Genomic DNA, 14,575 nt, shown 5'->3' on the forward strand with positions numbered 1-14,575 from the left:
CTGTGATGAAGATGAATTTCGTGTAAGATTCATAACATATACGTTGTTCTGCATGTAAGAGTTTCCATGATGAAAGCATTGTTGACTCTGACGAGGACTACACTCCAGAGACAAGTACCGCATCGTCAGCTCGAGGACAGGTCCGGGGTCGAGGGCGAAGCAGAGGAGGTCGTGCAAGAGGCCGTGCAACTAGGGTCCGAGGAAGTAGAGGCCGAGGACGGGATGGTCGAAGTGCAGGGCAAGGAGCACTTCTTGGACAAGAGGACCTGCGTCGAGTTTTGGATCTTCAAGCTCAAACAAGGGCATGTGAACAGGTATATATGATCTGGAGTGTAATGTGCACACAAGTCATCTCAGAGAACACGAAGCTATATAAAAATAAAATAAAAAATTGAATCATGTTGACAAATGTTCTGTGTAATCACACCAATATTTACATTTTTTTTTAAATATAATTTGTAATTATATATTCCATTGCAGGCAAGAATTCGAGGACTGAGCCTGGAACAAGCACATCAAGTCCTGGAGCTCTGCCTGACGCGTGACCCAAGTCTTATGTTTGATGTTCTGGAAAGGATGTCAGAAAATGCTCCTCCATTAGGCCCTCTTGTGTCAGGGCAACCCCCTTGGTGTGTCTGCCAGCGGTGCAGAGGAATGGCCACATTTGTAGAACAAAAGTGCTGTTGACTAGAGCTGTAATCGGGCCTTAAAAGTTAGGCCCGACAGGACCCGAGCCCGACAAGTACATTTTGATTGACAGCTTTTTTAAAGCCCGAACCCGTTTACAGCCCGACATTATTCAAATGTGCGCACGCACACAGCTCTTGCCTTTTGCCAACAATGAGCAATTTATTCATGTTTTAACAATTTACTCATACCTAACATAGACTAGACCACTTGGAAGTTGGAATAAAGAATAAAATAAGTCCTGTGTCACATCGTAACATCTCAGCATTCTAGACATAGGCTCGTTTAACCTTTAAATAGACCAACGCACCAATAAAAACGAGTCATTTAAAAAAAAATTAAATTAAGATAAATTTTAAATTAAGATGGGTATTTGGCAATAACGAAATTAAGAAGGCTCCGCCGGATTTGCTTTATTTAATAAAAGAATAATGCCAACATTAGCGTAAACACTCTGTCAACATTATGCATTTAAGACTCAATGAATATTTAGTTATCATTTGAAAAACCTTTACTCACAGAGATTAGGCTAGGTCTACATGTTTTTGTGGAGGAAAATGATTTAATCCACTGTAGATGTCTTCATCTCATTATTCTCATTATAGACATGGTCAAAACTTTTCCACACCTCAAGAGTTTGCTTTAGTTGCTGGTGCAACCAAAACGTAATCACCAGAGGCAAGCCTCCGTTACACCTGCTCAGCATTCATTTTCGCATCTTTCTCGCGCTAATCGAAACACATCACATGACCGCTCGTTTACCTCGCAAACCGGAGCGCAAGCCAGAGCCCGACCCGAGCCCGCGTAAGATGATAGAAATTAAGCCCGAACACAAAGATCTTCAGCTCTACTGTGGACAACATCCCGATTATTGTATTTCCATACTGCCACACATGGAAGCCTACATTTTGGAAGAGGGTGTTCTGCGCCTTGCCAGACGTATCTGGAATGACATTCGAGCATTGACTGATAATCCAGAACCAGGACAAAGTAATAGACAGTTTCGTCATGCAGTATACAGGCAATTTGTAGTGTGGCAGTATGGAGCATTGGGACAGGGTCACAGAGTCGTAATACCAAGTTGCTGCGTCTGGAAGATACGCGATCGTTATCCTGATCCACTGCAACAGTACATAGGTTTTATTCCTAGTAGAGTCTAAGAGTCTAGTGCTTTAGAGAACTGTCCATCTATTGTGTGGATGAATACATGTACATAGTTTCTGTGTTTTACATTCTACAATATTAAAATTATTATTTTTTGTTTGGTATACTATTTTCCTCGTTTATTTTTAAATAAACAAATTTACTGAAATTGATAAATTAATTCTTTACACTTGCAATAGAAACCACATTTGATTACAAAACTAAATGTATGTATTATTTCTGCAATAACGACAACCAAATGTAGAATGTCACTTTTTTATTTCTGTATTACTAAAGCTAGAAACTATAATCACAAATATAAAAAACATTAGCACAATCAACAATAACACATAAGACATTGGGTTTCCAGAGGTATCTTGACTGGTAGATGGGTCAGACTTGGGACGTAGCATCACATCAGCTATGGTCCTGTGGAGATTATTCATTGTTTCGGCAGCGATTGACCTATACAAAGAATATAATAATTATCTCTCTGACATGATTACCACATTTCAAAAACAAACACATTACTGTTAAATATTATAATGTTTTATATATAATCTATTATGGGAGAAGAGTTTTATTTGATTGTGTGTTTATCTTGGCCATAAATGATCGTTATTATACACCTTTTTTTTTTTTTACTACTACATTTGTCTTGGATAATAAAGTTTAATTTTTTTTTCAATAAATCCATATAGCTCATAAAATAGCTGGTACTACTAGAGGTACCAGTATTTAAAGAACTCACCTAACCCTCTGCTGACTTGATAATTTATAAAAAGAATTCAAAACTTACTGAATTGTGCCATCAGCTTTTCTCCTGGCTGGTCTATGGAGATGATGGTTGTAATCGAGGCCAGCCAGCATGGTACAAGCAGCATAAACTGGTGGGGAAAAGCTGAAGCGCTTGCTGGCATACATCAGTATGTGGTTGTGAAACGACTCCAAATCTGCAGTTGACCTGAGTGCACATTAGATAAAAATACATACAATATGTTTTTTTTTTATAATAATCTTGTTCATGTAATATCGACGTCAATTACAGTAAAATGTCTTTCACATAGTTGATTTGACCATTTACAATATAGAGCTATATAAAGTTGCTTATGTACCTGAAATTCAGATACTTGGGGACGACCTTCAGCCAGCGTTCATCGAGAATAATTTCAGCCAGCCTCTCATGTGCCACTGAACCACTCTCAATCAATTCTTTATCTCTGTCGTCCAGCAAGGGGCCATGTTTACACTCACCAAGAGCCCACGTGTGTTCTCCTGTGACATGGTGCAGGACTCCCACACACATGTCCTGTGGTAAAACATTTACAAACTGATTTCAAATTCTAATTGCATAAACAAGTCACAACAAGATTTTACACAAACAGCATAAAAACTTGTAATTTTTAGATTTAAAAAGTGATGGACTAAAGCATTATATATGTAATTGAATGCCAAAAGTAATAACAAATACACATAATATGTCACAACATTTGTACAATAAATACCCACTATATCAGTTATTTCATTTTTAAACCTATAAACCAAAACGGGTGATTATATAAGTTAGATTAGTTTATGAAAAGAGATGCTTCAATTTCTTCTCTTTCTAAATATTGAAAATGAAAAAATATATCAAAGAAGAAAAAACTCACAATAAACTCTTCATAGGTATCGGCCGTCTTACAGCAGTACCAGAAGTGGTTGCAGATGTCTTTATTCCACATCTGGAGAATGGCACACCCCTTTTGCTGCCCTGCCTGGATGCATAAACAATTATTCTTTTGTATTAGGTAAACTATGATTATGTCAACAGGATTAAAAATACAATAATATATTTAAAAAAGAAATAAAAAGGTATGGAAGGGTGCTGTTATGTAAGTTTTTATTGTGATCAGAGGAAATGTGATTACTGATGCGGATTTATTATACTTACTGCATGAATTTTTTTGCTCAAGTTTTTGGACCCATGCCAGACGTCCAGAGTGTGGTGGACTCCGCTGTCTCTGTATTTCCCTTTGTCTGGAGGACAAAAGCTAGGAATTTAATGCATACTCACCCAAAATAACCCAAAACAATATCATGTCATAATCAGAGTGATGTATTTTGTCTGTAATGAGTGCAGAAATTTGGGGTGCTTTACAAAAACCATAAAGACTATAGTAAAGATACTTACTGAAGAGAGCTGATATTTGAGAATGAGCATTGGTACAAATTTCAGTCAAGTTTATTTCTTGACGGAGTGCCTCGAAGGTCTGTTGAAAGGCCTCTTTCTCCATTACAACAGAGTTCCTCATGGTCTCCCTCTTGTCGATGTTGACCATACTGATTATATGTTTAGTTTCATTTTCCATTGTTGAATATGTGCAATACTGTGCACAGAATCCAGGACTGTCCATCCGAGCATCACCTTTTATAAGGGAAAGCAAAAGAGCTAAATACTGTTCAACAATGACATACTCATTTTATACATACAGTATATAACTGCATAAAATCACTGGGCAACCGTAGATGAGATTAGCTCTGTATAAGGCCGGTATCTTTTACTAATTTAAGATTTTGTAAAACAAACAACACAAACATTTATACATCAAAGTGTCTGTTTCCATTTTACCAAGTGATGTTTAGTTACTGGTATTTCACCTATAGTGGGGTTGTCACTTTGACAGTGGTGCTGATTGTCGTCGACCCACACTGCCATCCTTAGAGTCAATAGGGTCACATGAGGCAAGGTGTAAAAAGAGGGTTATACATACAAATCTGAGGATCACATTCTATGAGGTTTAGTCATCATTCACACCTTGCCTCTTGTAAATGCATGGTAGATCAACGACCATCTTTTGAAATATTCTGTACTCTCTTTTAATAGATATCCTGTTTATTTGTGTGTGTATGTGAATCTACATAAGGCCGCAATAGGCCCTTTGGACTGTAGTTGGGCAATGATTTCAGCTCTCTTCTCCTTCCAGAATTCCTTTATGGTGTCCACACAGCATGAGTCTTGTATTCGGACAAAAGATGACTTCTCCACCATCCTCATATTCATAAATGTAAAGAGAAGTGAAATCTTGGCATAGTTGTTGCCAGACAGCAGTATGTTACACGCCAACATAAAGTCCCCAGCAAGCATTCCATATTTAAAATTGGGCTGTGAAGACCATTTCCAAACAGTGTGACGATTACAACATATCTGAAAAAGAAAGACAATTAAATATATATATTTAACCTATATTACACATCTAAAACATTTGAAATGGTTCAAAACATGTTATCAATACAGTCACACAAAGTTCAGACTCACCCAATTCCACAATTGCAGCTGTACCCCTGGAATGGATGTTGACCTCAAATGGTTTATGTGCCCCACACTCTGCATTTGTGTTTGTGTCCTTAGCAGTACACATGTTCACAGGTAGAACAAGATATTCGGCAAGCAGCTTCAGACAACTGTGGTATGTTATAGATGCTGGCTGGCCAATTATGTCATCCTCAACCATGATTTTAGTAGTCTCTGGGATTGGATGTATGTCTGCAATAGTAGGGTCTTGGGAGTTGTCTTCAACATCGTGCACAGTGTCCTCCATACTAATTGTTTGAAGGGAATTCAGACAAATCGGAGTCTTCAGTGCACCGCCAGTCCTGTTGTAACACAAATATTTTAAAAATATCTAGCAAACATATGAATAACTTCAATATAATAGTCATACATTATTGAACTGTTACGTCCTGTGGACGTATTTGGGGATTGTGCGCTCTTGGGAGAGTGACTTCACCTACTGGGCAAGTTCGGCATTGCATGTTTTCTTCTCTTGCTCTTTCTGTCTCTCTCTCCACTATAGATCGCTAATTGGATTCCAGCTGATGTCCATCATTCATCAGTACTGAGTGAATGCTACAGAGATCCAAGGTGTATAAGATGGCAAAGAAATAATGCTGAAGGACTGACGGCTACGCGCTCACTCTTTGTCCTGATCCAGATTGGTGTTATTTGGTGTATCTCAGTGGGACCAAGTGTGGTCTTTATTACCTCTTAACTTTGTGAATGAACTTGTCAATTACAAACTATGAGAGAGTGTGTGAACGTTATGGTGGGTGTGTTTATGATTCTTTTGTGTTATTTTCTAATCTATGTAAATACCTTTGTTTGTCTTTGTTAGGAAGCGGTAGGGAGAGGGTGCCATTTGTTTTGAATATATAATATTGCTTATGTTTATGGTAGACAGGGAGATAGGTAAGACTCTGTCATTTATTTTCTTTCTTTTTAGTTAAGGTTATTTAGAGTTTCTGTGTTTAGCTAGAGGGTTTTTTGTTTGTTATGTTGGCCTGGCCCTCTCCTGAAGATTTGCTTCCTCTTGTTATTAATAAATTAAGTTATTTGCTTAATTTAGTGTCTGTGCTTTTCTGGATCAGGGGATTGATGTGACCGTCAGACTTTTTATTTATTTACATTTTGTTACGACGTCATTTAACCCCTAGACTAACAGTGAGGTTCGTAACAAGTGGGGGCTCGTCTTTTTTTTTGAGCAGTGAGTTCGTTTATTTTTCGGATCGCAAATTGGAAGTTTTGCTCTGTTTGTCCAAGACTGAAGTCTGTTTGTACGATCGTGATTCGATGGGTCGCGGTTTGTGTATGGTGAGTTTTTCTCTCTTCCTCTAACTTTTTGACTGTTTTCATTTGTGGGTGGGAAAGGAGTAAAGAAGGGAAACGTAGAAATAATGGAATTCGATTTAACAGCGTTTACTCTCATGCCCACGATCGAAGTCTTCAATAAATGTAGAAAAAAAGATTTGGTTTTAATTGCGGAATTCTTCAATATTCGGATTGAGAGGGAGGCCACTAAACGAGTGCTTAAACAAGATCTTCAGGAGAAATTGACAACTGCAGGTATTTTACCTCGACAATCTGGTGATGAGGATGAGTTGGCAGTGGATCCTAAAGAGGCAAGTCCAAATTTTGATTCTGGGCCTCAGGACCCAAAGATTGCTTTAAAATTGAAAGAGATGGATCTTTTAATTAAGAAGCAAGAATGCGAGGCGGAGATGATTAGGTTTCGTATATTAGAAAAACAGGCGGAAAGAGATATTGAGATCCGTAAATTGGATTTGGAATCTGAGCGGTTGGCCCAAAGGCCAATTCCAGTTCCACGTATTCGGGGTAGTTCCATATCCTCACCCGTAAATAGCACTGTAACTGAAGATTTTTCTAGATCTACTGCGAGTGATTCATTTGACGTTAGTAGGTATATTAGACTGGTACCTCCATTTAGGGAGGCTGAAGTCGATTCTTACTTTGTTGCCTTTGAGAGAATTGCTAGTAAACTAAAATGGCCAAAAGAGATGTGGGCTTTGTTGTTGCAATGCAGTCTAACAGGGAAAGCTCAAGAGGTTTGCTCGGCCTTACCTATTGAAGGTTCCCTTGACTATGAAACCGTAAAATCTGCTGTTTTGCGGGCATATGAGTTGGTCCCAGAGGCTTATCGGCAGAAGTTTCGGGGGCATATGAAAACAGTCAAACAAACCTTTGTTGAATTTGTGAGAGAAAAGAAAGTGCTTTTCGAAAAGTGGTGTCTTTCTAGCAAGGTTACATCCCTGGAGGAAATACAGGAGTTAATCTTGTTAGAAGAGTTTAAAAATTGCGTTCCGGCTAACATTGTTGTATATTTAAATGAACAGAAGGTCACTTCTCTAGCTGATGCTGCAGTTTTGGCAGACGAATTTGTGCTGACACACAAGAATGTTTTTTCTTTGGGTGCAACTGTCAAAATGCAGGTGGAAAATTCAGTGCAGCGTGTTGCACGTCCATTTAAAAACGAAATGACTCGCAAATCAAATGGGGGTGCTGACAAGCGAGTTTGTTTCTTTTGCCTCGATTCAAATCACCTGATTGCGGATTGTAGAGCATGGAAGCAGAAGAGTGGTGCTTCTAAGACTAAAAATGTTGCACTTGTTGATTCCGTACAATCTAACACAGATAAAGAGATGTATCAGCCTTTTTTGTTTAGGGGTACAGTCTCGTTATGGTGTGATTCGGAGTTTAAGCCTGTAACAATTCTGCGTGATACGGGGGCAGCTCAATCGTTTATATCTGCAGGAATCTTGCCGTTTTCCGACACTACTTTTACTGGTCAGGAAGTATTGGTACGTGGAATTGAGATGCGTTGTGTGAATGTACCACTTCATATTGCATACTTGAAATCTGATATTGTAAGTGGGGTAGTCAACTTGGCTGTGCGTGAACAGTTACCAGTAGAGGGTGTTGACTTGATTCTGGGGAATGATCTTGCAGGTGGCATAGTTTTCCCTACACCTATTGTGACCCGCATGCCTAATACTTCCCAAAACAATGATTTAGCTGAGAAGTTTCCGTCTGTGTTCCCCTCTTGTGTGGTTACTCGTGCTCAAGCACAGAAGTTTAAGGAAATAGTAGATCTGTCAACCTCTTTTATAGCTAATGACGTGCCTAAGACTGTGGAATGTGCTCGGTTTATACCACCAGACTCTGATGTTGATGTACCTTCTGGGAGGGAGGAGGGTGAAATGGAGACTTCCTTGAAGGTGGGGAGAGACTCGTTAGCTGTTGCACAGAGAGCAGACCCTTCTTTGGCCAAGTGCATAAAGGCTGTTGAGAATAGTGTCCATGATTCGAATTCAGGGGTGGTTTACTTTTGGGAGGAGGGCTTGCTGATGCGCAGATGGAAACCACCGAAGGAAGAGCTTGGCTGGCAGGAGGTGCAGCAAATAGTTTTGCCATCTATTTATCGGCAACAGGTTCTGAAACTTGCCCATGAGAATTTTCTTTCTGGACATGTTGGTATAACTAAAACCTATTACCGCATTTCTAGATACTTTTTCTGGCCTGGACTTAAGAACTCTGTTTCTAAATACTGTAACTCATGCCATGTCTGCCAGATGGCAAGCAAGCCGAATCAGAAAATTCCTCCCGCACCCCTTTGTCCGATTCCTGTTGTAGATGATCCATTTGACCGACTGATTATTGACTGTGTCGGACCACTGCCAAAAGGGAAAGCAGGACATCAGTATATCTTCACAATAATGTGTGCGACCACCCGTTTTGTTGAAGCAATTCCATTACGTACATTGAGGGCTAAGGTGGTGGTAAAAGAGCTTCTTAAGTTCTGTACTACGTTTGGATTACCAAGGATTATACAGAGTGATCAGGGCTCGAATTTTACCTCCAAGGTTTTCAGGCAGGCTTTAGAGATGCTGGGTATTGGCCACCAAATGTCTAGTGCCTATCATCCCGAATCCCAGGGGGCCTTGGAAAGGTTTCACCAAACCCTCAAAGCGATGTTGCGACGTTATTGTATCGAGACTGGTAGAGACTGGGCTGAGGGTCTTCCTTATTTGATGTTTGCAACCAGAGAGACTGTACAGGAGTCTCTTGGTTTCAGCCCTGCTGAACTTGTGTTTGGGCACACTATGCGGGGTCCGTTAAAATTACTAAGTGATCAGTTGTTAAGCCAGCCATCTAGACCTGTGCCTGTTGATGAGTATGTTACCTCCATCCGTGAAAAGCTAGGTAAAGCACGAGACCTGGCTAAGTTACATCTGTCTGAAACTCAGTTAAAAATGAAAGAACGGTTTGATGTAAAAAGTGTAAAACGAGACTTTTCACCTGGTGATCAGGTTTTAGTTTTGCTGCCAATGCCTGGGTCGATTCTACATGCCAAATTTGCTGGTCCGTATTTGATTGAAAGGAGGTTGAATGAGACCAACTATGTTGTTGCTACACCGGACCGAAAGTGCAAGAATCGTGTATGTCATGTGAATCGCCTTAAAGCTTATGTGAGTAGAACATCATCTGATAACAATAGCAAGCAGGCTGATTCTCTCTTAACTTGTGCTGCTGCTACTGTGAGTGTAATCGCTACGACCTCTATGGACGAGGATGAACTGCAAAGCGGAGGCTTTCCTATTTCTCGCCTTCAGAATTCTGCTATATTACAAGATCCCTCTTGTTTTCTTTCACATCTGACTGCAGAACAGTCTCATGACTTGTTGGAGTTGTTGAGTACTTTTTCAATCTTGTTTAGTGATGTCCCCGGTAGAACATCTGTCTGTGCTCATGACATTGATGTGGGGAATGCCAAACCAATAAAACAACACCCTTACAGACTAAATCCACGAAAGCGGGAAGCTATAAAAGTAGAAGTTGACTACCTGTTAAAACATGGTATGGCCGTGCCCAGTCAGAGCCCATGGAGCTCTCCCTGCTTGCTGGTACCTAAACCAGATTCAACCTTTCGATTTTGCACGGATTACCGTAAAGTCAATGAGGTAACAAAGCCTGACTCCTTTCCTCTTCCTAGAATTGAAGACTGCGTGGATAAAGTTGGTTCAGCTAAATATGTTACTAAGTTGGACTTATTGAAGGGATATTGGCAGGTGCCCCTCACTAAACGAGCCTCTGAGATATCTGCATTTGTAACCCCTGATAGCTTTCTACAATACACCGTTTTAGCCTTTGGGATGAGAAATGCACCTGCTACATTTCAGAGGATGATGCACCAAGTTCTTTCGGGAGTCTCAAATTGTGAAGTGTACCTAGATGACATTGTGATTCATTCAGATGATTGGGTACAACACTTAGAAACTCTCAGAGAAGTTTGTAGTCGTTTAAGGACTGCTTCACTGACACTAAATCTGGCAAAGTGTGAATTTGCTAAAGGTACAATTACTTATTTGGGTAAGCAAGTTGGTCAGGGACTTGTAAAACCAATTGATGCTAAAATAGCAGCTATTCTTCAGTTCCCTGTTCCATCTAATAAACGTGAACTAAGACGTTTTCTGGGGATGAGTGGTTACTATCGAGCTTTTTGTTCAAATTTTTCCACCTTGGTCTGTCCACTCACAGATCTCCTCAGTATAAAACGAGAGTTTGTGTGGTCTACCGAATGTCAACTTGCTTTTGAAGCAGCAAAGGATCTCCTTTGTCAGGCTCCTGTTCTCTCTGCACCTGATTTTACAAGGACTTTCAAATTACAGGTGGATGCGAGTGACAATGGTGCTGGAGCTGTATTGTTACAGGAGGATCAAGCTTGTGTTGAACATCCTGTCTCCTATTTTTCTAAAAAGTTCATTGGAGCTCAACGGAATTATAGTGTAATTGAAAAAGAGGCCCTTGCACTGTTGTTAGCTCTCAAGCATTTTGATGTGTACCTGGGTAGTAGTATTAGTCCTATTGTGGTATATACTGATCATAATCCCCTGGTGTTCCTCTCTCGTATGTCAGGTGCTAATCAACGGTTGTTACGGTGGTCTCTTACTCTACAAGAGTACAGCTTAGATATTCGTCACAAGAAGGGGGTGGAGAATGTTATGGCAGATGCCCTTTCAAGAAGTTAAGAGTGGTACCCGATTAATGTATCCACCATCTAGGAGATGTATGGGTTGACATCTTTATTTTGTTTCTTATTTTTATTTTATTTATTTTTGCATTCTTAGTGGTGGGGGTGTTACGTCCTGTGGACGTATTTGGGGATTGTGCGCTCTTGGGAGAGTGACTTCACCTACTGGGCAAGTTCGGCATTGCATGTTTTCTTCTCTTGCTCTTTCTGTCTCTCTCTCCACTATAGATCGCTAATTGGATTCCAGCTGATGTCCATCATTCATCAGTACTGAGTGAATGCTACAGAGATCCAAGGTGTATAAGATGGCAAAGAAATAATGCTGAAGGACTGACGGCTACGCGCTCACTCTTTGTCCTGATCCAGATTGGTGTTATTTGGTGTATCTCAGTGGGACCAAGTGTGGTCTTTATTACCTCTTAACTTTGTGAATGAACTTGTCAATTACAAACTATGAGAGAGTGTGTGAACGTTATGGTGGGTGTGTTTATGATTCTTTTGTGTTATTTTCTAATCTATGTAAATACCTTTGTTTGTCTTTGTTAGGAAGCGGTAGGGAGAGGGTGCCATTTGTTTTGAATATATAATATTGCTTATGTTTATGGTAGACAGGGAGATAGGTAAGACTCTGTCATTTATTTTCTTTCTTTTTAGTTAAGGTTATTTAGAGTTTCTGTGTTTAGCTAGAGGGTTTTTTGTTTGTTATGTTGGCCTGGCCCTCTCCTGAAGATTTGCTTCCTCTTGTTATTAATAAATTAAGTTATTTGCTTAATTTAGTGTCTGTGCTTTTCTGGATCAGGGGATTGATGTGACCGTCAGACTTTTTATTTATTTACATTTTGTTACGACGTCATTTAACCCCTAGACTAACAGTGAGGTTCGTAACATGAACCTACCGCACACAAATATGTGCCATATAGTCCTCATCATCACTGTCATCATAGTCTGTATCTATTTCCTTTGTTTCGTCTTCTTCAAATGATGACACAGACTTTGTCTCCATATCAGGACACCAGGTGTCATCTTCCCAATCGATACTATGTAGTTAAATTGGAAAATTATATTCAATCTAACAATATAATTTAAAACATCTATTCAGTCAACACAACAACTTACATTGAGTTTTTAATGTTGTTAAATTCATCTTCACTGATGACATCCAGATCCAGTGATGACATACTAAAGAGAGATAAAAAAGAAAATTTTATGTCACCATCACTGGTTGAAGTAATGATGGAGAAAATAACTATAAAGTGAAGTTTGATAAAAAATGTATACAAATATCTCACTAATCAATACCTTGCATCTAATTCCTGAATGTTTTTATCCTGTACGCTGCTACTATCCAACTCTTCAACTCCAGGGACTGAGAAGTCATCATCTCTGGAAAAATGACAATAAAAACAGATAAATATGTTGATTGTTAAAAAAACTGTCACTCGTTCACTGAACGACACAACATACAAGTCTCACCGGTCAGAAAGCGACTCCGAGACAATAGTGGATACAGGTGGTGGTGTCATTGTAAATCCACTTTTCGATGGTGAGGACGTTGATATGTCTTTCTCATAACTAATAAAAAAAAATTATACAAATCAACACAACAATTACATCACATTAATAAAATGTCTTGATTACAGATAAACAGAGTAACATACACTCAAATATCAACTCACAACTGCATTGCAGACACAAAATAATAACACACACATACAACAAAGTGTGTACGACACACAGATACAAGATAAAGACAGCAGTAAACATAGGTACAGAATATAAAAAAAACAAAACAAAGGCAAAAAAAAAAATGTAAATATAGTTCTAAGAAAAGTTCCTAGATGCGGAGTAACGTTAGGCCTACTATCTGTTAAACATGTATGTAGTTATCTAAAGCAAAATTATGCACAATTCAACACTATAGCTATCATCTTGAGCTAGGCCTATAGATTATTTATCGTCTCTACTACGGCTCGCTAAGTAATGTTATGTTAGCTATATTATGCAGCTAATGACACATGCTTCATGAAAAAATAAACAAAAAAATATGTATGATCAAAATACAAAAATAAAGATTTACCTGTCCAGCAGAAATAAAGCCATCAAGGAGTCACTTTTCAGCCCCTTGAGTTCCCTCAGTTCTCGCCATCGCTGGAAAGCCACGCTGATATTAACTCGCACTTTATTTCTTTGTTTATCTAAAGACTTTTTGTTCATTGCCTTTTCTTGTACTGTTACGGTCTTCCTTTTTTTGCCTGGTTTGCCTTCAGTAACTGCATAGGCCGGTACTGTGAATTTTGCTTGCTCTGCCATTGTTTTGGTATTAGGATCCGTGCCTCTTGAATTCCTTAAATCAAACGTGCGCGCGCAAGTGGGCAGGTCATGTGTGGCAAAAGGGTGGTTGCCATGGTTGCGAGAGAGTGACAGTCGCCTAAGCTAATCCTATGTTTCGTGCCGAATGGAAATAATGAGCTGTGTTTAATACAGATTAAACGGCCTAGAGTCACTCGATTTTTATACTCTTTTTATCAGAGTACTTACATTTTAATTATGCATTGATATATATATAGAAAATTTAAACAAATTTGGAAGAAAGTTATTTATAATTTTTTTACCTACCCTGCCTTTAAAGGGACAATAAGTAACTTTTTAGGTATTTTATTATCCAAAATCAATATTTTTATTCATAAATATGCCCTCAATGGTGTACAAATACCTATGTTTAACCAGACGGTTACACGAGCTCCACCAATCAGATGCATCACTGTGGGATTGTTCAGGATTGTGGGTAATGAAGTACTTAGCCAAGACATCGCGAATAAAAGGCATTTATCTCAAAACAAGGTTAGTGCCCCATGATTCTTTTGCATTTATATGAGCATATACTATCGCTTAGTACAGCCGTAGCTGGTTTTAAGTCTACCATGTATGGTTACGTTTTTATGGCTTATTCCCCAAATGTCAATGCAGAAATTGCATTGAATTTTTACTTCCGCCACCAGCTGTGGGCGGGACTGTGATGCTCTATTAATACCTGTCTTTTGTACTTCGTTCGTGACAACTGCCTCCGTTGCGACTTGCGCACAGGCATCGCGACAGCCGCTATCTTAGGGGTCCTAGCTAGGTGGGACCTGATTTTTCAAGATGCATTGAAGACCAAGAGGCGAAACTCAATAGAATGCTCCATAGCAACAGTTGCCCCCATGACGTGATGGCGCGGCACATTATGGACTGAAAACTGAAGCAAAACGCCGAGAAATAATGGGAGTCAATGGCACTGAAAAACTTAACATAACTTAATATTTTCTGGCCGTCATATCTAAATATGAAAACAATTTAAAATACATTAATGAGTATGACTGACGTTAAATGACAGAAAATAT

General features: G+C 39.2%; 2 protein-coding genes across 2 annotated transcripts; both read right to left on the reverse strand.

Annotated features, from left to right (window-relative positions):
- Positions 1-2,099: 2,099 nt before the first annotated feature.
- LOC127943302 (uncharacterized) lies at positions 2,100-4,602 on the reverse strand. Its single transcript, XM_052539656.1, has 7 exons — positions 4,471-4,602; positions 4,004-4,237; positions 3,764-3,849; positions 3,483-3,587; positions 2,946-3,139; positions 2,630-2,794; positions 2,100-2,295 (listed from the first exon to the last, which is right to left on the reverse strand). The coding sequence occupies exons 1-7, from the start codon at positions 4,526-4,528 to the stop codon at positions 2,100-2,102; spliced, it is 1,038 nt and encodes a 345-aa protein (XP_052395616.1). The 5' UTR covers positions 4,529-4,602.
- A 275-nt stretch (positions 4,603-4,877) lies between these two features.
- Positions 4,878-13,520, reverse strand: LOC127942645 (uncharacterized). Its single transcript, XM_052538502.1, has 7 exons — positions 13,273-13,520; positions 12,669-12,767; positions 12,495-12,578; positions 12,312-12,374; positions 12,092-12,232; positions 5,129-5,466; positions 4,878-5,017 (listed from the first exon to the last, which is right to left on the reverse strand). Exons 1-7 carry the CDS (start codon positions 13,503-13,505, stop codon positions 5,007-5,009), a joined length of 969 nt encoding a protein of 322 aa, XP_052394462.1. The 5' UTR covers positions 13,506-13,520; the 3' UTR covers positions 4,878-5,006.
- Between the last annotated feature and the right edge of the window lie 1,055 nt (positions 13,521-14,575).

The sequence above is a fragment of the Carassius gibelio genome, chromosome A3, assembly GCF_023724105.1.
Source record: "Carassius gibelio isolate Cgi1373 ecotype wild population from Czech Republic chromosome A3, carGib1.2-hapl.c, whole genome shotgun sequence".
In the NCBI taxonomy this organism is placed as follows: Eukaryota; Metazoa; Chordata; class Actinopteri; order Cypriniformes; family Cyprinidae; genus Carassius; species Carassius gibelio.

Excerpts from the sequence above, each read along its gene's own strand:
- LOC127943302 (XM_052539656.1), bottom strand. The coding sequence starts at position 4,528 with ATGGCAGTGTGGGTCGACGACAATCAGCACCACTGTCAAAGTGACAAC. Across the intron at positions 4,238-4,470 it reads AAGTGACAACCCCACTATAG|GTGATGCTCGGATGGACAGT; the intron begins GTGAAATACCAG and ends CCCTTATAAAAG. Across the intron at positions 3,588-3,763 it reads TGAGCAAAAAAATTCATGCA|GCAGGGCAGCAAAAGGGGTG; the intron begins GTAAGTATAATA and ends TTATGCATCCAG.
- LOC127942645 (XM_052538502.1), bottom strand. The coding sequence starts at position 13,505 with ATGGCAGAGCAAGCAAAATTCACAGTACCGGCCTATGCAGTTACTGAA. Across the intron at positions 12,768-13,272 it reads GCTTTATTTCTGCTGGACAG|TTATGAGAAAGACATATCAA; the intron begins GTAAATCTTTAT and ends TTTTTTTATTAG. Across the intron at positions 12,375-12,494 it reads ATTCAGGAATTAGATGCAAG|TATGTCATCACTGGATCTGG; the intron begins GTATTGATTAGT and ends ATCTCTCTTTAG.